General features: G+C 43.9%; 1 protein-coding gene across 1 annotated transcript in view; it reads right to left on the bottom strand.

The window, feature by feature from the left end:
- Nucleotides 1–22,070, bottom strand: part of LOC147667242 (disintegrin and metalloproteinase domain-containing protein 12-like) — a 705,308-nt gene that overhangs the window by 152,307 nt on the left and 530,931 nt on the right. The window contains exon 7 of the mRNA XM_086948820.1: nucleotides 3,094–3,271. Within this exon, the coding sequence (XP_086804946.1) occupies nucleotides 3,094–3,271 (178 nt within the window). The remainder of the gene's footprint in view (nucleotides 1–3,093; nucleotides 3,272–22,070) is intronic.

The following is a 22,070-nucleotide window of genomic DNA, read 5'->3' as shown; positions in this document are numbered from 1 at the left end:
CATTTTTTAATATCAGTTAATAGTAAGTTTGCGACTGTGGGGACACCGCAGTTCGGTGGGAGGTCTCTGCACATAAAAGTATAGGCCTGGGCCAAGGTCAGGCCTATTTTTTTATGTGCAGAGTTCTCCTCCCCAATTGTGAGGGTCCACAGTTGTGAACTATTAACTTGTTGTTGGTGAATATCAAAACAAATGTAAAGTTACACAAAAGTGTAAGTTTACCTTTGTGAATAAGGCCATCAGTGCAGTTAGAACCTGGCGGTGAGGCAAGTAGGCACTCTGATTCTTAAGGTACAGCAGTGGCGGCTCCTCCGCTAAAGCGTACGAGTGACGCCACACTACTATTTCAGCAGTGCAACAATAAAAAAATGATATTAACAGGACGTTATCATCATATTATTTTTCTATGAAGGACTCTGAGTCAGGTCGGGCAGGGCTGGGCTCTGTGACGCCAGAGCGGAGTGAGCGAGAGTGAGGAGTGGTTTACCCTCCTCTAAGTGTGCATGATGGTTTAGCCAGCCCTCTTGTGCTGGGCAAACCGTCATGTGCTCATGCAGCGTCGTGATTGGCTAGGAGAGTACTGGAGCCTGGGCGCTTCCGGTGCTTTCGAGCAGATGAAGAGGATGGAGGCGTGCGGCGGCACGACGGCGAAGGTAAGATTTTTTTATCCTATTCCCCACCCCCCGCTCACCACCCCGTTCCGAGGCAGCCGCCACTTAGGTGCAGGAAGAGAGAGGCCACAGTCAGTGAGCAGTGACTGGGAGCCCATAGAGGCAAAACAATCTGTCGTAACTGAGTTAATGTTTCTTTGAGGAGTCAAAGTCAGATTTTCTCGGGTGTACTTCGTATATGATAAATGGCATCCATTAAGGAAAGTTATAGGGCTATTAGGCAAAATGTAATTTGTTATACAGAAGCAGTGTTATAGCACAGCACGAGATCTATTTTTTTTCTTTCGAGATATCACAGGTGGCATATATAGAGGTGTACTTTACTGAAGTCCCTGAGAAAAATTGACTCAGAAAACCGAAATTCTTTAGAAAAGTCAAGGTCAGTGTGAAGCTTGGCCTTAACTTTTCAAAACCACATTATGTTGCAGGAACCTCTAATATTGTTTCTCTTTGTGCATGATTCCAAACTGATTTGGCAGTAGATCTGGTTCAGGAGTCACTTACGCCACTGCCTTTCTTTCTAGGATTGATGTCCTCACACAGGGTCAAATGACCTTATCTCTTCCATCACATTTCCACAATTCAATAACCCAGCTCATAAGCAAATATTAAACTTGATATATATTGGTAAGCGTTTTATGCCTCAATAGCGCCCTTTAAATCGATCCCAGGATAGAAGTCATAGGGTGTAAGTGGTAAAATATAGATAAAGCTATTTTAGCCATAGGGAAGCTATGTTTTTGAATGATCTTGGTGCTGGAGAACATCAACCATCTATCAGTCCTAGATATGGACAAGCAGGAAGAACTTTGCATAAAGCATTATTTGCAATTATGTTTTACATCAAAATGTATGCACACAAAATTGTAGGTTTAAAGGAGAGATTTGTGCAAGTAAGTAGAGAAACTAAAAACAACTGTAGTACATCACATTAAAAATATATCCCAGGTATAAGAGAATACTGTCTCACAGACACCATATTATGAACCAATGTATCATGGCATTGTCCACAACAGATGTTAAAATGCTTAAAGTATATAAAAGCAATGCCACAGCTCCACTGTAGCATCAATTTTTGTTTCAGCTCGTTAGAGTAATTACTGGATCCTTCAACACTACATTAGAAAAATGTAGACAAAATCTGTCACAGAGTTACTAGCCCTCAGATACTCAGTGGATGATGTTTAAAGTAACCAAGTAGGATGCTTATTAAATAGATGGACCTGCATATATTAGTCTAAAGTTATGAATGGGACACCCTGCAATGTATTACCGTCTTAAATTACAACAGTCCTACAATATATTTAATGAATACACAGTTAGTTAAGATACACTCTGGCTTGAACGCACTAGATTCTTAGAGGCCAGAATCCTTCAGCAGACGAGACCACTCCTCAAAGTACAGGATGACTTTGCAAATAATTAATCATGCGCAAAAAGTGGCATAGGTGCACTGTTTGACACTACTTCTTAAAGAAGGAAATTTGTGATGGAAACCGGGCTATTTTGCATGACCTTGCAGGCATTGAGGTTAGCATTCTCATAAAACTGTATATAAATGGGTTTGGAAACAAAAGACTTCCCCCCTTTTAGTCTTAGAACAGCGCTGACCACCACAGCGTGCAGTATATGACATTTTCAGTGATCATTACTATGCACGATGATTTGAGAAGAAAGAAAATATGAGTTGCTAGTGTTAAATGTAGAAGATTTCACAAATGGCAGTTTTTACAATAGACAAACATTGACTCTCAAGCTGCATTAGTTGGTACAATAGTTTTAAATCATCACATCTTTCCTCACTTTTCGGTCATTGCAAACGAAAGCTAAATAATTGGATTTTCTGACTCCATAGTAAAATTCATTGATACCTTACATGATACTTTGAGGTCATTTTTAGCCACAGGGACCCTAACCTGGATGTCTGCTTGGACTAGCTGTTAGTCTGATTGTCTCTGTGCTCACATTGTTTTTTTTTCTGGCAGTTTCCCGCTTAATTACCCTCAGTGATCCTCTGGTGCTGCTCCTTAAGGCACTGCACTAAAATTATCTGTTAAATGAATTTGCCATTTCCTGCCAGGCCATGTAATGTGCCATCTCCTCACGCCTGTACTCCCCCGTTTGCTAACTACTTAATTATTTTTCCCTTTCCCAGGTTAGAATAATGTTATCTTTCATAACTTTCTTTTAACTTTCCCTACAATATACAAATGTTATTGCCCACTACTGTGATTTCCTAGTTGCCTCTTTCTTCACTTAGCTCTGAATTGACGCACAGCTTCCTACTCCAACGCACTTATATTTTTTAGATTTACTGAGCCTCATCCTCCTATGTGCCTATGCCGATAATGGCTGTCCAGAGTATTGCTCACTTTTTTGGAAACTCTATAAATAAATATTTTAAAATAAATGTTGTCCTTACATCAAGTTCACCACAATCGCATTCTTCCCCGTCTTCAACATATCCATTTCCACACTTCTGACCTCCAAGGGACTTCTGCACCTCAGGCATGTTGAACAGACACATCCCCACTCCCTTGTCCAGGCTAATGTCCAGGTCCTCTTTACTGCAGCTGCTGAACAGGGTGGGAAAGGGATAACTGCAAGGCAAAAGCAGAAACCCAGTTGAACAAGAGGCACTCTGGTCAATCATGTTGAGCAGTGATGAACAGCGGGGAGGACTTCATCAGAGCAGACACTGTACAACTGCTTGACTTGGCTTATCTCTAATGTCTTTAAACGCAGGTAGAGTTGAGACACTTGAAAAATAAAGCAAATTACTTACGCATCAATTCCACCAACACAGGCAGGATAACAAAAAAGAACAAATCAAAAAATACAGGTAGACAAATATGTCTTGGAACAACCATTTTAGAGGTTTTAATGTAACTATGATAGTGTCTGAGAAAAATCCAGCCTCCCTTTGCTGCTCAATGAACGAGGTAAGTAGAAGCTGTGGTAAGTGTTCGCAGGATGGCTGCTCTTCCATTATCTTCTCACGGAAGCCGCGTGGGGGTCACAATCAAGTCAAGTTTTGTTTCTGATTAAGGAAACCACAGCGTCTACTGCTGAGTAAGCCAGAATTTACCTCTCCTCCGAGACGCTCAGATGATTACATTTTACCTGGCTTGCAACCAGTTGGCAAACAAAATGCAAATAGCTGGGACTCCCGCAGGACGTTATACCTTGTTCACAGCAGCTTTGAAGCCAGGCTATAATTCAATGTTATGACAGTTTAGAGCCAAAGTATTAATGGTTGGGCTGTGTTCCCTAAATATGTTCTATCCATCACAAACTATTAGGTACAAGACTTGTGCTTTCCATGAGCAAAGTATGCCTACACCCTAATAAATTCCAGCCCCAACTTTTCATCCATACATTATTGAATGCATGTGCACTGGGTTTTCACACAGATTCAGTACGTCTTTTATTGATGTGGCATAAGCATGCCTTTTCCTAATGTTCCCTAAATATGTTCTATCCATCACAAACTATTAGGTACAAGACTTGTGCTTTCCATGAGCAAAGTATGCCTACACCCTAATAAATTCCAGCCCCAACTTTTCATCCATACATTATTGAATGCATGTGCACTGGGTTTTCACACAGATTCAGTACGTCTTTTATTGATGTGGCATAAGCATGCCTTTTCCTAATGTTCCCTAAATATGTTCTATCCATCACAAACTATTAGGTACAAGACTTGTGCTTTCCATGAGCAAAGTATGCCTACACCCTAATAAATTCCAGCCCCAACTTTTCATCCATACGTTATTGAATGCATGTGCACTGGGTTTTCACACAGATTCAGTACGTCTTTTATTGATGTCGCATAAGCATGCCTTTTCCTAATGTGCCCTGATACAAGGCGGGTTTCCGATCTTGCCGGCTTAGAACAATCGAGAATAAACAAGAGTACTAAGCTTGGCAGTGGTTTGGATGTGGCATGAATATGCCAACGAAACCTTTAAAGTGCATAATATTTCAAATGAAAGAATACACCCATTTAAACAATAAAAATATTTAGAAACGTTGTTCTTCTGACACTGGTTGTTTTGTTTCACCTGCATTAGATTAGCTGAAAATCGATGTACTTGTTTATGCACCATTTTATTAAATTTTAAGTATGGAATCAAAGATTCAATATTACTTTTACGAATGATTATGAATGAAAACTACAATATAAAGGTTTGGAATATGGCTTATGAATAGCGAACTGCTTAAAACTACTTTATATTGCATTTCAGATTGGCCAGCAGAATATATGTTTAGGAGGTAGCTGGGGCAGTGCAGTGGTTTATACTATTTAATTGCAACAAAAGTGGACTTACCCATGGCTATGTGCACATTTGTCAATGACACGTCCTGGAGGAATCTGAGGTTGGGCCAAGAGGACTGTAGGTTGCCATTAATCAATGATTTGTAACCACTTCCCTTGACCCAGGTGCAGAACTTCAGTATTTTCTTTAACCCCATGGCTGTATACCATTGCTTCAATAGTCAATAGAGTGGTCTCACCTGTGTTTTTATACCATATGTAGGTCTCGGTTTGTACTTGAAAGGATTTCCAGCAGGTCTAAATATTGTGTGGCTGTGTAGTCTTAGTTAGGTCAAAGTTTCCATAGGAAGAGTGTTATATGATTCGATAATAACTTTGGGACTGTTTGATTGACCTGCACAAAACTTTCCATAAGAAAAGTTAATCCATCCCGATTATTTCATGAATATTTTTGCACTGATCCATCAAGAAGGGGACAAGAAAGGGGGGGGGGAACAAAAGTGTGATTTCTCATGGTAATCCACAAAAGAAGCTTTGTTCTCTGATACACAAAAAATGGATGAACGAAATATCATCACATTTGGCAAAAAGTTTGAACTTTTCCCAGAAAGCGGGATTTTTGTGATGTGTGTTTAACGCAGAACTAGAGGCCTCATCTAATGGGGATGAAGGAGCAAAATGGACTCCAGATATCATTCTACTCACCTTGGATGCCAACTCTGCAGTCTCTCTTCTCGAAGCTAGGGTGTCTTGTTTTAAATAGCTACTAATTCCTTTTGAATTACCTCTATCATCTCTCCCACATTTTTAAAGTTATAACCCTCAGCCATTCTGCTTAGATGAAATAATTAACGTAGGTCCTTCACTATCTCAGGAGGATTTACAGTGATTCACAACTTCCATGGAAGCAGAATGATGACTAGATCCCATTGACTCTCACTGACCCCCCCCCCAATCTCCAAGTATAAATAATTAGAGACTAAGATTGCTCAAAGGGGGGAAAGGGGATGGGGAGACACAAGAAGAGACTGTCTTGTCTTGATTGGCTGGGTACTTCTCACTGTTTGTTTATTAACCTTCCCTTCTGGTATTGTGCAGTTTTTGTAATGTGGCTGAACACCATATAACTTGAACACACCATAAGGAGTGGAGAGTGATAAAATATCTGTCTCTATGGAGGCACATGCTCTGTGTCGAAATACTGCCCTCACTCACACAATTGTGTGACATGCTTCATCATGGGGATGCTTCAGTACAACCCTGCGCAGACCAACACTTGGGGTGGAGCAGTAGGGTCGGGGAAGACAAGACACAACATATAAAGATATATAGACACAATTTGACTGGGGTCACCAAACGTGGAACTGCAGTGTGAGTTAAAACTAGCTCAGAGGTGTCACTATGCGTAAATTTTATTCCTGGACCCTCCAGCCAGGATTTAAAACATAAAGGATAGTGATGACTGGAAGAACTTATGAACTCCTTACACCCCTCCTTACTGCCAATTTGTTGACATGTTTCAGCCGTAGTGATGTGCCCACAGTATAGGGACACGCCGGCCTTTGGCAGGACCTTTCTGATCCCAAGACCATGTTCACCTTGTTACCTACAGTGCCGTTGTATAAGCAGACGTGGCTCTGAGACTCTACTTCTGCAATAGACCAAAGCTGCTCTGAGACTGCTCTGAGACGCTGCCTTAACAATGACTAATGTGGGCTTGAGACGCGCTTTAGGAATTGAGCTGCCGTAGCTCCGAGACCCTACTGAACACCAATGCCCAAAACGATGCCACTACCCTAACTAACTACTTGAAAGTAACACACATGCGCAGACATGAGATGCTGTCAGGTGAAGGTACTCTAGCGAAGTGCTCCACTTTAAATCACCTTCGACACGGTGTCGCATGACATTCTTATCAGTCATCTGAAGAGGATAGGGATAGGCGGAACTGCTCTGGCATGGCTAAAAAGTTTCATGACTGTCCGCTCACAAAGTGTTCAACTAGGCTCCCACTTTTCCATCTCTAGGGAGCTCACCAAGGTGGTTCCACAGGGCTCATGCCTAAGCCCACATTGTTTATTGTGTATGTGGCCCCTTTGGCGGAAATTGTGAGAGAATATGGGTTCACACCAATATCTTACGCAGATGACACCCAGCTTTTGTTCCCTTTTCAGACATTGACGCCAGCGGTAAAAAACTCTTTTGCCGCTGGAATGAGAGCTGTATCCAACTGGATGACCTCCAATTGCCTGCAACGTAATGTGGGCAAGACGGGGTCATGCTTTTCGGAGAGGCCCCGCTCCTATGGTCTCCTGAATGGTGGCCTCCCGACCTTGGCTCTGCCCATTGCCCCAAAGAGGTAGCAAAAAATCTGGGGGTCCGACTTGATCAATCTTTGCTACTTAAAGATCATGTCAATCAAACAACTGGATCCTGTCTCAGGGTCATCGGACTCTTGAGAAGGGTGTTTCCCTATTTAGCAGATAGCTATAGGAAGACCCTAGTCCAGGCACTGATTATCAGCAGATTAGATTACTGGAATGGGCTGCTTATTTCTGCCAACGAGGAGCAACTTGGCAGATTACAGGTAGCTCAGAATACAGCTGCCAGACTGATCCTGAATGCTCCTTCCACATCCCCTTCTCGTCCTTTGTTGGACAGACTACATTGGCTACCTATTCGCCAGAGGGTGAAATTTAAGATATGTTGCACAATTCACAAATGCCTATTTGGCACTGGTCCAAAGTACCTATCAGAAAAATTTAGACCTTATGAGCCAGCTCGTTCGCTGCGCTCACAGAATCAATCTATGCTCCAGGTACCACGTATCAAAAAGGAAAGACAGGGAGGACGAGCTCTATCTTACAAAGGTCCCACTCTCTGGAGCTCCCTGCCCCTCGCCCTTATACAAAATTCTAATCTGGCCATTTTTAGGAGATGTTTAAAGACACATCTGTTCCTGACTAAGTAGACAACCCTTCTTTGACTTGACTGTCCTCTATTTTGATGTAGCTTCAGTAATGAACACAAGCGCGGAGATACCCCTTCGGGGGTCGAATTCCAGCGCTATACAAGTGTTTAAATAAATAAATAATAAAAAAAAATAAAAATAAACACAGTGCATGTTTAAGATTCTTTCCTCATAAAGGCTTGCAGAACATTCTGAAGGAAGGGGAAAAAAACAAGTGCAAGAATTTTGAATACTCGGTGGTGGCCATCTTGAGATTTCTTTTATGTAATCTTGAACTTCAACTGAGTGATCCCGTCATGGCTATGGGCTGCGGCTCTAGGGCACTGTCAAACTGCCGAGCATGATTGGCAGGTGCGCACGCAAACTCTGTGGCAAGATACATTACGCCACTCCATTGGCCAGGTATTGGTGGTTCTGTGGTCGGTTTACCCCGGTCACCAAGAGATACTGAGTAGTTATGTACTTATGACTGTACCAAGACAGATCAGAACTGCTGCAACTGCGTTGGACATATGTTACATTGAAGTAAACTAACTTTGCGCTGCCCTGTTGCGCTGCATTGAACTTAAGTGAACAAACTTTGCGCTGCCCTGCTGTGCTGCATTGAACTATGAGGGTGCAGAGTAACAATTGATGTGCACAAATTTGCCCAGCATTGTGTTTTGCTTTTCCTTATTTCGTTCATTTCATTATTGTTTCATTCTTTTATTTATTTTCCTTTTCGCGTCGTAAATTCAGGAACCTTGCCGGTACTGCTTGGCCACGCCCCGAGTGCTATGGGCAATATGTCACGCTCCACAGAAACATGGCATCCATCTTGGGAGGGTCTCCCCTATAAAAGGAGACTAAGCCCTTGGCATTACACTCGCTATTCTCCCGCTGCCTCACAACGAAGGAGACTGTTGCTGCGGTCGTCCCTACGGCTTCCAGGAGAACAATAGAAATCCTCCGGGCGGTGAGCATAATCCAGTGTGAACACAAAGGGCAGGAAAAGGAGCAAGCTCTACAGAATTTGGGTAAGAGACTCCTTTCCATTGCTCCTTAAGGGTTATTCAGTCTAATAATTTTTGGATATCATGGACATTATAGATCATGGAACTCTGGGCAAGAAAAATTTGGTAATCCCTTGATTACTAAAGGAAATCCAGATGATACAAGGATCATTTTTGGACAAATCCGCCTGCATTATTCAGGTTAATTGAACTAGCGAGTACAATCATCAACAGACATTATTATTAAAAGTTTTATGGCAGGTTCCGCATTCCACTTCATTCAGCATCGTGTAAAAGAGCATCAAACCAGGGAAATTATAGAAACTTTAAAGTTAAGAACTGTGGTGGGTATCCTTACAAGTCTCTGCTGATCGTAATATCATCTGAATAATTCGGCATCGGGTACTTTCACTAATGTCTTTATATATTCAATTTGTAGGTGTTCATTCCAAAATCCTCCAGTAAGGCAGTAGAGAGGAAACAGGTGAATATGCTTAGTTATTATTACAGTATAGATGATTATTTCTAGAAATCTAGTTTTTTTAATGCGTCTTGCATTTACATTACAGATCTCCTTCCCCAACACCCCTTCCCCCACCTGGCCACTCTAGCGATCTCTGTCTTAACGACAAACAGAGTTCGAGGTTCCTGGGGGTGGACCATTCTGACATCGTGCAAGCTCTGAGGAACATCACTTTGATAGATTCAGTGTTTTTAGTAAGTCTATATTGTCTTGATAAATTTCCGCTTTTGATCGAACAGACAGCATTGGGTGTTTTTCTAGAATTCTCTTTGTGGATCCTGATAGTTAGCTAGTATTATAGCATAGAGATGACCTCTGTATTGATAATGAAAATGGGGCAGTATGAAGCACAGCTGTTTGGGGATGGCCAGGTTTCGGTAGAACCACAACCATTGCCAAGTCTATCTCCAATTGGAAGCGTCCCTTGGAGATTGCCTCCATGAACATATCTAGGCTAGGGGCATGGGCGTCCGCAGGGGAGGGCAAGGGGGGGCACTTGCCCCCCCCCTGGAACACAGGTCAGTCACTATTGACAGCCCCCACAGTGGTGTTTGTCTGCAGGGCCATCAATTTTAAAAGCGTAAGAAAGCGCTTGCAATGACGGCCCTGCTAGATGAGCGGGAAAACTGCTGCTGATGGACAAGAGAGAAGGTCCGGCCGGGCCTGGCTGCTCCCACAGCTTGAAGCAGAGGCCACCTAGAGTCAAATTTCGGGGAGGGGGGGGGCACATTTTTCAAGCTAAAGGCAGAGTGGAGCTGCAGGGGCCCTAGGAAGGGGTGAAAACCATCAAAGCCTCATTAAGGAGCAAAAGGTCTTTAAAAGACCTGTGAAGTACTCGGGTGCGGCTGTGTGTGCACCCGGGAATATGTCTCATCCCGGGCTGCCACACACAATGGAAGCTCTGTTATAGAGGGTTTGTACTGTTAGGAGTTTCTCCCACTTTTCCACAATCCTCTCTCACTTCTCCACAACCTTCTCCCACAGTTCCACACTCGTTGCACCTTCTACTCTTGATTGAATTAGGAGCACGGTTTGAACATTAGAATTCGAAATGGTGCAGCAAAAGGGATTGATAAGGTTTTAGAATACTGTTCATGTCATTAGCAATGCTGTTCCCTATGAGCATCCATCCCCCATTCCATACTAACAAAGGCAGAAGACCTGGCACCGAATTACACAATTCGTCCAGAGATGCAATGGGTGTGTCTGCCTGTTTTTTGCACCATAAGCACTAGTACTGCAATGAGATGGATTAAAGAGTTTCCGCCTTGAGTTCCAAAGGGGCAGTCCCTCATGTTCATTACAGCATCGAGTGTAGCCCCTGGGCCACTTTCTGTACTCACTGTCGCCTGGCATGATTCCCGAAGGGAGAGCTGTCCCACAGAGACAACTTTTATTTTCTGAATCATGTACCAACTGCAGCTCAGTGTTGGTATCAGATCAATGGTTTGTGATTGCCATTGCGTTTGAAAACCATTGATACATGTCATTGTAAATTGCAATTTGAAGATAGCACCATTTTCACTGCCCCTCCAAATTCCAATATTGAGTAAGATGCAGAGCCCCTTTTGTCAATCATGAATGTTATTCACAACTCTAAAAAGGGGTTTTTCAGTAGCAACCACTGTGATGCTGCAAATTGTAAGCTTTATGACCACAACATCTGTTTGTATATGCGGGCCTTGGTTATTTAGATAAAGCAGGATGTGCAGTGAAAGGAATTACATTACAAATGAGTAGTGCCTTTAATGCTCTGGAAATGCTAGGATCTCCAATCTACCTCTCTCTCTACCTCTCTCGCTCTACCTCTCTCTCTCTCTACCTCTCTCTCTCTACCTCTACCTCTCTCTCTCTACCTTTCTCTCTCTCTACCTTTCTCTCTCTCTACCTCTCTCTCTCTATCTCTACCTACCTCTACCTCTCTAACTTTCTCTCTACCTTTCTATCTACCTCTCTCTACCTACCTCCCTCTCTACCTCTCTCTCTCTACCACTCGCTCTACCTCTATCTACCTCTTTATCTACCTCTCTCCCTCTACCTCATTCTCTCTCTCTACCTCTCTCTCTCTCTCTCTCTCTCTCTCTCTCTCTACCTCTCTCTCTATATAAATCTCTCTCTACCTCTCTATCTCTACCTCTCTCTCTATCTCCCTATCTCTACCTCTCTCTACCTACCTCTACCTCTCTACCTCTCTCTCCACCTCTCTTTCTACCTCTGTCTCTCTACACCTCTCTCTCTACACCTCTCTACACCTCTCCACCTCTAAACCAGTTGAATTCCGGGAAGCCCAAACCATCAATATTTCAAATCTGCACATGAAACGTGGGTAGGATGAGCCAAGCAGCTCAGAAAGGGATGTTCTTTTTACATAATTTTTATTTAATATAATTGGGAAGAAGGAGAACAGTTGAGAAAGGGATTCACATACACTGGTGAAAGCTTTTGAATCGGCTTTAAAACAATTCAAAGATGACTACAGCATTTCCGTGGGATGTGGTGGACTAAGTGGCAGCCGTAACCCTATAGCACTGCTTGTCATTTAAAAAAAAAAACAGCATTGACATAGCCAATAGGTCTCCCCTTTGGGACCTTATAAGTGTTTAGTTATCCAGTACAATATCCTTGGTGCAACAACATCAAGTGCTGCATGGCTAAACACTTATAAGGTCCCAAAGGCGAGACCTATTGGCTATGCCAATGCTTGTTTGTTTTTTCCTCTCTTTCATTGTAGTTGCCAGGTCATCTGTTGTGGAGCCTCACACGATTTTTCTCCTGCTCCATGGGTTTCTTTGTTTATTTAAGCACTTTGTCTTAATAGATTTGTTATTTGTTTATTTAATACTTGTGCTCAATCATGTCGGAGGATGGTGATGAAGTAAAAATGTTGCCCCCCCCTGGAAATATTTCTGCGGACGCCCATGGCTAGGGGGGAGGACCAGCGAACGGAATGTGCAGTAATATTCCACTGGGAATCTGGATCGAGGTCAGAAAGTGTTTAACCCAGCTCTTCCAGTGTGTGTGGTTGATCTAGTTCATCATGTTCTATCGCAAGTTAGCAGGGGCATTGGTATGTCCACGATTATGGGGATCGGTCTCACCCACCAGGCGGGTGTGTTCCGCGGATTGGGGCCTTTTAGTACTGCACAAAGGCAGATGTGATCCCTGAGGACACCTCCACCATCGTCCCAGTCCTGTCTACCAAACTAGTCACCACCCTAGTTTCTATGTCCTTGGTGGCCATCAAGTAAAGAAATTTGCCTGACTGTCTCCCCATTCATAAACACGCCTGTTGGAAGCTACCCAGCAACAGCAAGCCTCCTCTAGGCAAAGCTGTGGCAGCGAAGCCCTGTCCAGAATCAGGCCACACTTCACTCTTTGGTTAATATGGTGGCATCTAGATTGGAGATCCGTGCCAACCTTTGACGCACCTTGGAAAACTTCCCAAATGGTTGCTTTACAGGCTTCCCAGAGCATGCTGGGTGATACCACAAACACTTTATTAATATCTAGTAGTGGCTGCAATTTCTCGACCAGGTAAGGGTGGAAAATACTCCCCCATCAGAAACTATGCATTGAGACGCCACGTGGGCCTATCACAGATTGGCAGGGCACAAAAGTGTACGGCTAGAGGGGCATGGTCAGATATCCCCTAGTAAGAATGTGAGAAGCAATTGTACGCATAAGGTCGGGCAAAAGATGAGTAGATGGTCAATGTAGGACAGTGAACCATGCACCGCCAATGTTTGTGTAAATTTCTGGGTCTCAAGATTCCATATTCTACACACATCGCTAGGTCTTAAGCTATTCGCCCAGTCTGCAAGCCCCTTCCCCATACTTTGTGTCACCTCAATGAGTCTCTGGGACTCCCAGTCAGCCATAATATCTTTAAGTCTCCCCATGATCCTCGAGCCATGTGGTAAGGTAAGTTTGAGTTCCCTAAGGTTTGTTAGTATGGGGCGAGTGCGGGGGGACAAACACTCACAAGGTTGTAGAGGATGCACTTCAAAGAGCCTTCAAGGATCTCAAACCTCCTCACGGTATCTTGGGACAGAGTTTTGTAAAGGAGTATGGCCACCCTTCTCGAATCCAAGGAGTATTCGGCATGGGGCACTCTGTCATATCCCAGGCGGGCCGCTAGTGCCCTAAAGGTGAGTTTCTTGTAACATTAAAATCGCTGGGGTGTGCCTGTGCACAAATTCTACTACTGCCCCCCTCCTAATACAGTTCAGCAAGTTGTTGACGTATCACATCACTATTATGAAGAAGTGCATGGCGCAGGCAGTGGATGAACATAGTGCGGAATTGGAGGGAACGTGTAGAGTCCTGCATTGCCATTCGCCAGTGAAGTCAAAATGGTAAGGTCCATGCAAGGGCTCATTGGTTTTAATGCATAGAAGCATTGATTGTGAGCTCATTGCCGAGAGCAGTAGAACATTGAGGCTGGACAAAACAGACATAAAAACCTTATAAGCACCAGCTCTCCACATCCCCACTCCTTATACTTCCTCCCTTGAAGAAGCAACTGTCACATGAACCCCCCAACTAGAAACAGAATAAAGAGGGGACAGATGTATTAGGCAGTAAAGTCAGTTGTGCCTGCTTGGGGAGTGATATGACAGAGGTGCAACTGTAGGATTCAGTGATGCTTGTGTGCATATGTTTAGATGTGCAGAGTATCAAAGGGTGGAGGCTTCCAATGTCCTAGGTCATTGGTCTGGATGAAGATTGTTGTTTTTGGGTGTTGATGCTTGAGGGCACTCCTTGATTTTCCAGATCCACAATATTGCCCTGCTTCCTGTGGTCTCCTTCTGATTCCATTGAGGCTATGGTGTCACGTGAGCCTTGCTTTTGCCTCCTAGATCATTGCCTTTGCCTCGACAAGGCTCCTTGGCTCTCATCACTCTGAATTTGAGGGGTTGGCAGTCTCTCATTGTGAAATCGGATTCGGGGCAAGAGTACGCTGGTTGGAAAGACAGGTCCATGCCTCCTCTGTTGTGTAAAAGAACTGTGACTTGAATGCATGAAGCACCTGCAGTCATGCTGGGTAAAGGTGCATATATTGAAGGTTCATATTCCGGAGTTTCTATGTAACTTGATCACAGGAGTTCCATTGTGAATGGATGTGCAGGTGTAGTCTAGGAAAATCATGATGCATCCTGATTGATGCAACAGTTGACCCTTCATCACCCCTTTCAGGATGGTGTCCCTGCCTCTATAGTTCAGGAATGTGGCAATCATAGGGCAGGGCTCCGGGTGTAGCCTTCTGTGCTAGTGACCTGTGGGCTTTCCCAATTATAAAGCAGGGGGATAGGTGAGCAACAGCAAACCTGGACAGGATCCATTTATCTGGGAATGGTTCTGGTGATGAGCCCTTGCCTCTCTCCCGCAACCTGATAAAGCAGAGATTGTTGCGACGGGCCCTGTTTTGGCATCCTCTGCATAGTCATTGAGAGTTTTAGATATCTTGGTTAGGTGAACTACCTTTGAAGTGAGCTCTTGTACCATGTCTCCCAGTTCTGAGAACTGGACCTTCACCTCTATCACCTGGTCAACTGCATTCTGATGCTCCTGTCTCAGTAGGGCCACGTAAACACCCATCTTTCCTATTTTTGTCTCCAGTACCTTTTTGGAGTCCTGGATGGCCTGCAGTATTACTTACGTGTTATCTCTGCTGTGCGGGTTTGAGTTCTGCTATTCTCCCGATCCCTCGTAAAACCCTTCTCACCGTCAGTGAGGGCAGTGTATTTATCCATTTTGGTTTGTGTTTGGGGCCATTATCGCAGCCATTTGTGCCTTAGGCTGCTTCATTTGTTGGGGCCCAGCTACTGCAGGTGACCAATCGGTTGCCAAGACTTTAAGGGCCCGCTCCTTCTTACTCCAACTGACAGGACTGTAAGGACAGTTAGTGGATGGGGGCCTGACCCACTTTCTCTGCCGAGCCAGTGTCGAGGGCAGCACAACAGTCAGTCCCTCAGCAGTCTCAGAATGGATGCTGTGGACTTAATGTCCTGTACAACTTTGGGATCTTCCACAATCTTGCCAATACTATCTGTTCTCCTGGAGGCTGGAAGAACAAAAGGGTCTCCCTTCGGGAGGTGGAGAGGAAGAAGGTGTCCCGCAGGTGGGAGCCCCCTCAGGTCCCAGACAGGATCTCTCTCTCTGGTGGGCCATATGCAGTTGTGGTGCACTCACCGCACGTTCAAGGACTCTCCAACATGGTCTCATACCGAGCCCCCAGATCCAACGCCCAAGCCACAAGTCCCTCATGCAGAGGGCCCAGTCTGGGATTGCGCTCCGTCCCCGGCTACCCCGCAAGTGCATTTGGGTCTGCACCCTAGTGCAGAGTCAAGGTGGGGGAGCTTCCAAAGGTCCCAATAGGCCATGAGGGGGACCTCCCACTACCTCAGGAGCAATCAACAAGGGCGCATCGGCATCCAGAGGTTCAGTCCCATATTGTTTCTACTGGCACCCCTCCAGCCCGGGGCCACAATTAGGCACCAGGCCTAGGCACCACCCTCTGCTATGTGCCGGAGAGGGGTCTCACCCTTCAGAGACATGCAACAGTCTTGAATCCAGCAGCCGATTGTGGCACTCTCCACTACCTGGTCCCCACAGGTCCTCAGATGGGCAGGCCTTTCTCTACCGCTGACCTGGGCCTCAGAAACTTCCACCAGGGGCCACAGGGTCAGCCTCGGGCAGAGCCCTCAGCCCGAGCCACCATTTTCAATTGCATGCAGCTCGTCTCTAGGGCCTACCAGGGTTGCTGAAAATGCAATGCTGTGGGGAGTTTTGCAGCGCCCACCACTCTGGGGGCCAGGCAGGCACCCGAATCAATGTCTTGGCTTCAAATGGGGCACACCAGCACCGAGGAGGTCAGTCTTTTGCCAGAGCCAGGCAAGAGCTCAGAGGACCACGTCTGCCATCTTGGCGTCGAGGCACCACAGCGCACCCTCCGGGAAAACTTTGTTAAATCTAACTCTCACATTCTTGTCCCCTATTGGTTGCTTCTGGTTAATGCCTCCTTTTTGTAAGGCACCTTTACCAGTAACCTGTAAATCGGTCAAGTATTTCCAATCCTAGAAAAAAACGAATTCCGACCCAACAATGCCGTATAACTACAGGCCAATCACAAATCTTCACTGGCTTGGCAAAACCAGTGAAAACTTTGTTGCCACATAATTAAATGAGTTCATCGTAAGAAATCAACTCCTAGAACCATGCCAATCAGGATTCAGGAAAGATCACAGCATAGAAACAGCCACTATGAAGGTTCTAGACGATCTTCAAAAAATAATGGATGATGACGATTATTGCCTTTTAATTCTCCTGGACCTGTACACAGCCTTCTACACAGTGGGCCACACAATGCTACTAAAACCAGTCCTAAATTGGTTCAAATCGTTCATCTTGGAACATTTCCATTTAGTTAAAGTTGGCTCCAACATCTCCAGATTGGAAAACACGATGTGTGGCATTCCCCAAAGTTTGATTCTCCTATCATCCTATTTAACTAATGCTGGGAAAAGACAACACAAATCTTCACCAATATACAGATAATACCTAAATGTAACTACAAATCTCATCCAATAAAGATTTCCTTGCACTCAAGGAGGGTCTAGATTCAGTATTCAACTGGGCCTCTGTACACCAACTGAAACAGAACCCACGAAAAAAAACGGAGTTCCTGCTTATATCACGCAAGACAGCTAACAGAATTTATCCTTCACTAATCTCCAGACTAACGCACTATGGGTGTCCGCCTTCGTTGGCCCCCAAGATTAAGTATCTGGAATTTCCTATAGACAGCAAGCTCGCCCTGAAATCACAGGTATGGAAACTATCCCAAACAGGTAACTTCCACCTAAGAAAACTAAAAGAATAAAACATCTCCTCACCACCGATCAACTCACAGTGGCAGCCCAAGCCTTAGTGATCTCTAGAATTGATAAGGGAAACGTTTTAATATCTGGTCTGTCAACTACCAGTCTCCACCCACTGAAAATGACCTTTCATTCCACAGTTTGCCTAATCTCTGACAAAAAGAAGTTGGACCACATTTTGCCCATTCTAAAAGACCTTCCGCTTGAGGGCCGAATCAAATTCAAAATTGAATACATCATCTTCAAAAAACTTCAGCACAGTTATCTCTCTGATCTACTGAAAATGTCAGGTGAAATCAAGCAATCCTGCAGCAGATCCTCCCTACTGCTGGAACTTCAGTTATTCAAATAATTTTTTGCTCAAAAACAGTCTTTTTTTGGTGCTGCTCCCTCATTTAGGAACTCCTTACCTAAAATAATAAGAATGGCACCCAATATCCTTACCTTCAGGGAGCAACTTAAAACGTTTCTATTCAGGACCCATCTCACGACAAAAACTTAACCGTTCGAACCCACACTCTAATCCCCTGCTCTCTGCAAAATAGTCTATTGATACCCTTGTTCCTTATTGCTAACCTTTCGCCCCACCCCACTTTTAAAAGTTATATTGATTAATTCTATGTGACTTTTACTCCTATTATGCTCCAATAATATGCCATTGTTGTTTGATTGTAAAATGTCCTAGTACCACTTGGTGAAGTAGGGCTATTGAAAGACACAATAAATAAAATAAAATACATGATTTGAAGTTGAACCTCGACTATTCTATTCAGGCTTCAGGACCGAATATATGATTTTTCCACGATTACAAGTTCCACGCATGGCATTACCACGCGAATTTTACTTCGCATGTGTCTTTTCCACGCAGCATTTTACTACGCATGTTTTTACACCGCAATAATCACGTTACGAAACATCTCACGTCCCATTGAAATTTACATAACGATAGTGATAGGCTACATGCAGTACGAAGGAAAAAGATCGATGTTTTAAACAATTAAAAACAACAGATTCCCTTACATTTTCTTTTTCTTTTTTTCATAATGCCCCTTAATTATACCTTTTTTATCAAAGTTTAGTTTCTTATCTGTCCCCTGTGCGTCTTTCACCATCAGCCCTTTCATCCACCGACCACGGAAACAAGCGTCAAAACACGTCTATCAAAACTGATAAAGGACTTCTGTTATGACGGTGAGGCTCTTTCCGTGTTCGTTTTGAGGCATTGTAGAGCGTTTTTTTAAAGTTTTCTTCTAATTTTTTTATTAATATCCGCTTGTTTTTTTTGGGGGGGAGACCCCCCACCCCCCTCCCCCCAGCCCCTCCAGCTCCCCCCCCCCCCTCTGCCCCCCAAGCCCACGCAGATCGTAAAGGCAGAAGGAATACCACTCGCGTGGTAAAGACGGTCGTTGAAGGCACCCGCGTTCAAAAGACGTTTGCGTGGTGAGTGACCCGTGGTAAACGTTATGCGTGGTAAGTCCTTCGTGGTAAATGATGTTTCCCTTCAGGACCATGGACTTCAGACAGCTCTTCTCTAGTCGTTCTGCCCACAACATCTGCCAATTGCATGTTTTACCTGACTTGTTTTAATTAAATCTAACGGCATTTTCTCTTGGTCCTTGCATCTACAAATGATGATTGATCACACACTGCATGTATACGACAACATTCATTTCTTTTGGCAAAAGCTATCTTTGGGTTGTAGGAAAACTCCAATCTAATGACATTCTGTGTTAAACAACCTTACAAATTGCTTAAGAGTTGAAGTCGGCCACAAAGGCTGGACTAGGTCTAATTCGACATTGTGATCAGCTTCATGCACACTGGGGGTAGTGCTGGAAGGTCACACTGTAGTGGAGTTCTTCAGACTCCAGTGATCTCAATCCTGGTGCGAAGCTGTAAAGGTCACCAGATCCACTCTACGCACTCTGTTGTGTTCACAATGGCATTGCGTTCAAGCTCTGTAATAAAGAAGAAACCTAAGACGTGTACCTTCACTTACTTTCCACCTCTTTCTTCCTCTTCACCTCATCATCTCCCTGTGCTTTCACTGTCATGGGTCGCTACTTTCCTCTTCTTTCCCCTCAATCTTCCAGCCTCCCAACCACTGCTGCACCCTCTCAACTCACTCTCTTTCATCTCGCCCTCGCTGCTGTTTAGCAGCCACATGCCCACTCAAGCTGTGCTTCTCTCCTGTCTCCTTACACTTTTTTTTACGCTCACCATCACATTTGGCTTATTTTCATGGTATTTATGCTACAAGCAGTATCTTCAATGTGACTGGAAATAAACCTATAACAAAGAATAACCCATCTACATTCTGGTTATTCTAATGGTGGGATTTCATACTTTTTCTTGTTTTGCAGAGACAAAGTCAGAGCCGAGTCCAATTTGGACCCCTGCGAAGAGCAGCTGTTTGACGCAGCACTGTGGCTCAGGTCTACGTCGCGCCTCCTCTACATGTATATGCAGTGACGCAATGAAAGTTAAGGCGGCCCCCCATATAAGGTACACGGAGGGGCCCCTGCTCCGGATTTAACCTGGAGCTCTCAAACCTGAGTACTGCGCTAAGGGCCCCCATGCATCTCGGTGCCCCCCGCACCACGGGGCTGCGGGAGCCTGTGTTACGCCCCTGTGTATATGGTGTAGTCTTACATAGGCAAAACTGTGGCAACTGTCTATTCGAAAACCTTCTCGCCCAATAACTGTTTAGTGTTAGGAAATGGATCAGTAGCGGTTATTTTAATTCGTTATGTGCTTTGAATCTATTTTTTTACATTATTTTCACAAAATCACACGTAAACATAAAACAAAACGTCTATTTTCGTTGATATGATTCATTGCATTTCATGGAAAAGGTCTGGTTCTGAGTACTGTGGGCAAGGGAACTGCACAGGATATGCCCTGTGTGTAGCAACACTCGGGTTACTGTGGGCAGGAGTACTACATTTAGAGTCATGACTTACTGGGCATGGTCTAAAACCATGCAGTTTGCAGAGTATTCTCAGGGCATGGGCATGCCATGAAGCTACTTTGCAGTATGGCATGCCAGGACCTGCCAGCACATGCCAAGATCAAATCCCAAGCCTTGTGTGCACTGCCCACAAGGCACCGCCATAGGTGGTCAGTAGACAAAGTAGAGAACTACAAAAAGCCAACAATTTCACTAATACAACTTTTGGTAAATGGGTATTATGGTAATCAATGCAATCCCTTTAGGTTTCAAGTGTTGATTGTCTCCCTCTATTTCTTCCCTTCTCTTTCTCTCGCAGCCCCCTTGTTTTCACCCATCGGAATTAAGCGTCACCAGCTTTTTGTGATACATTTTTACTTCATACTGTGGAAAATGTTAAATTAAAGCATCAGCTTCTGCATTTCTTTAAGTCAGGATGTGGCTAGACATTGTGCTCATTTGTTCCCATCACCTTGCTTACTCCCTTTTTCTTCTCCCCCTCCACCCCAAATATAACCTACCCTTTTCATGGCGAGTCCATGCGGTTTATGAAACTCCAAGGTTTGCTCGCGATTTAACACACTCACTTCTAATCACTGTAAAGTAATGCAACGTTCTTCAAGATTCGCGTTGACTCGATTTCGCTAAAGTAAAACACACTTGGTCAGTATCCTCTAGCTTGTTATAATATCTATATTTATTATTCATTTTATCCATGTTTATTGGAAATGTCCCTCTACATACATGTGCAAGAGTGATTTTAACTTAATTTAGTAACATGCATAAACTGAAGCAGCTTAATGTTTGCAAAGGACTAGGATATTGTATGAATAGTAGATGAAGAGCCGTCATCAAATAATTGTAATTTAAGTTTTTTTACTCTAGGAGCTGTCTCTAAAATTACTGAATGTATTATTTGACAATGACAATCTGATATTTTATGATGAGCACTGTCAGCCAATACCTTATTTATGAGTCTGTAGATTATATCTAATATCACAATGTAATTTTCTCTTTGAGGGAAAATGAGATTTCTTTGAAGGTGGTTGTTTCTATGCTGATTGCCAAGGCCCATCTACCAGTAATGACACTTTATGTTTCTGTTCAAGTTTTTCTCTGAGTAACCAAGTATGCATCACCCTTATTTCTGTTATTGTCACACGGCAACTCTTTCATGTCCCCGTCTTTTTGTTTATGTAATTGTGTACAGTTTTGGTCCATGCAGTTTCATGAACATAATGCTCGAACTTAAAAAAAAAAATAAGGGGTGGCTATTTATTGGTGTAACAGAGAGACTTTCTTTTTGATGTAAAATTGCCTGAAAGAGCATAAAAAGTTTACAATTTCAAAAGTTCATTATATTCTCTGTTTGTCCTCATGTGCCCTAAACCGCTACCATGACCAGGTTAACATATCAACTGGGGCAAATATTGTTTGTTGGCAAACTTTTATGAAGCACTGGGGAATGGTCAACTCTGCAAAACCGACCCTCAGTAACAAAAAACAGCCCCCACATCTGCAAAACCATCCCCCACCCTTCCAGCCTCTAGGGAAAAAGCCTGATACCCGCAATGGCCACTCCTGCCTTGTATGCACAATATGTCTTATAAAACAAGACAGCTAATGATGTAGGAGAGAACCATTAGAGAAAAGGCAAGTGGCGCTACAACTCCTAGTGATAGGGCACCAGTAGCAATGGGGCAACATTTAATCCCAGCGAAAAGAGTGAGGAGGCCCAATCTAAGTCTAGCATAATGTCACTGCAGCAACGAAAGTGCAAGATGCAGAGCAAGAAGCCATAAAT

This window comes from Lissotriton vulgaris, unplaced genomic scaffold (genome assembly GCF_964263255.1).
Source record: "Lissotriton vulgaris unplaced genomic scaffold, aLisVul1.2 SCAFFOLD_906, whole genome shotgun sequence".
In the NCBI taxonomy this organism is placed as follows: domain Eukaryota; kingdom Metazoa; phylum Chordata; class Amphibia; order Caudata; family Salamandridae; genus Lissotriton; species Lissotriton vulgaris.
Note: the sequence above shows the minus strand (reverse complement) of the source record. Positions and strands in the feature narration are given on the sequence as shown.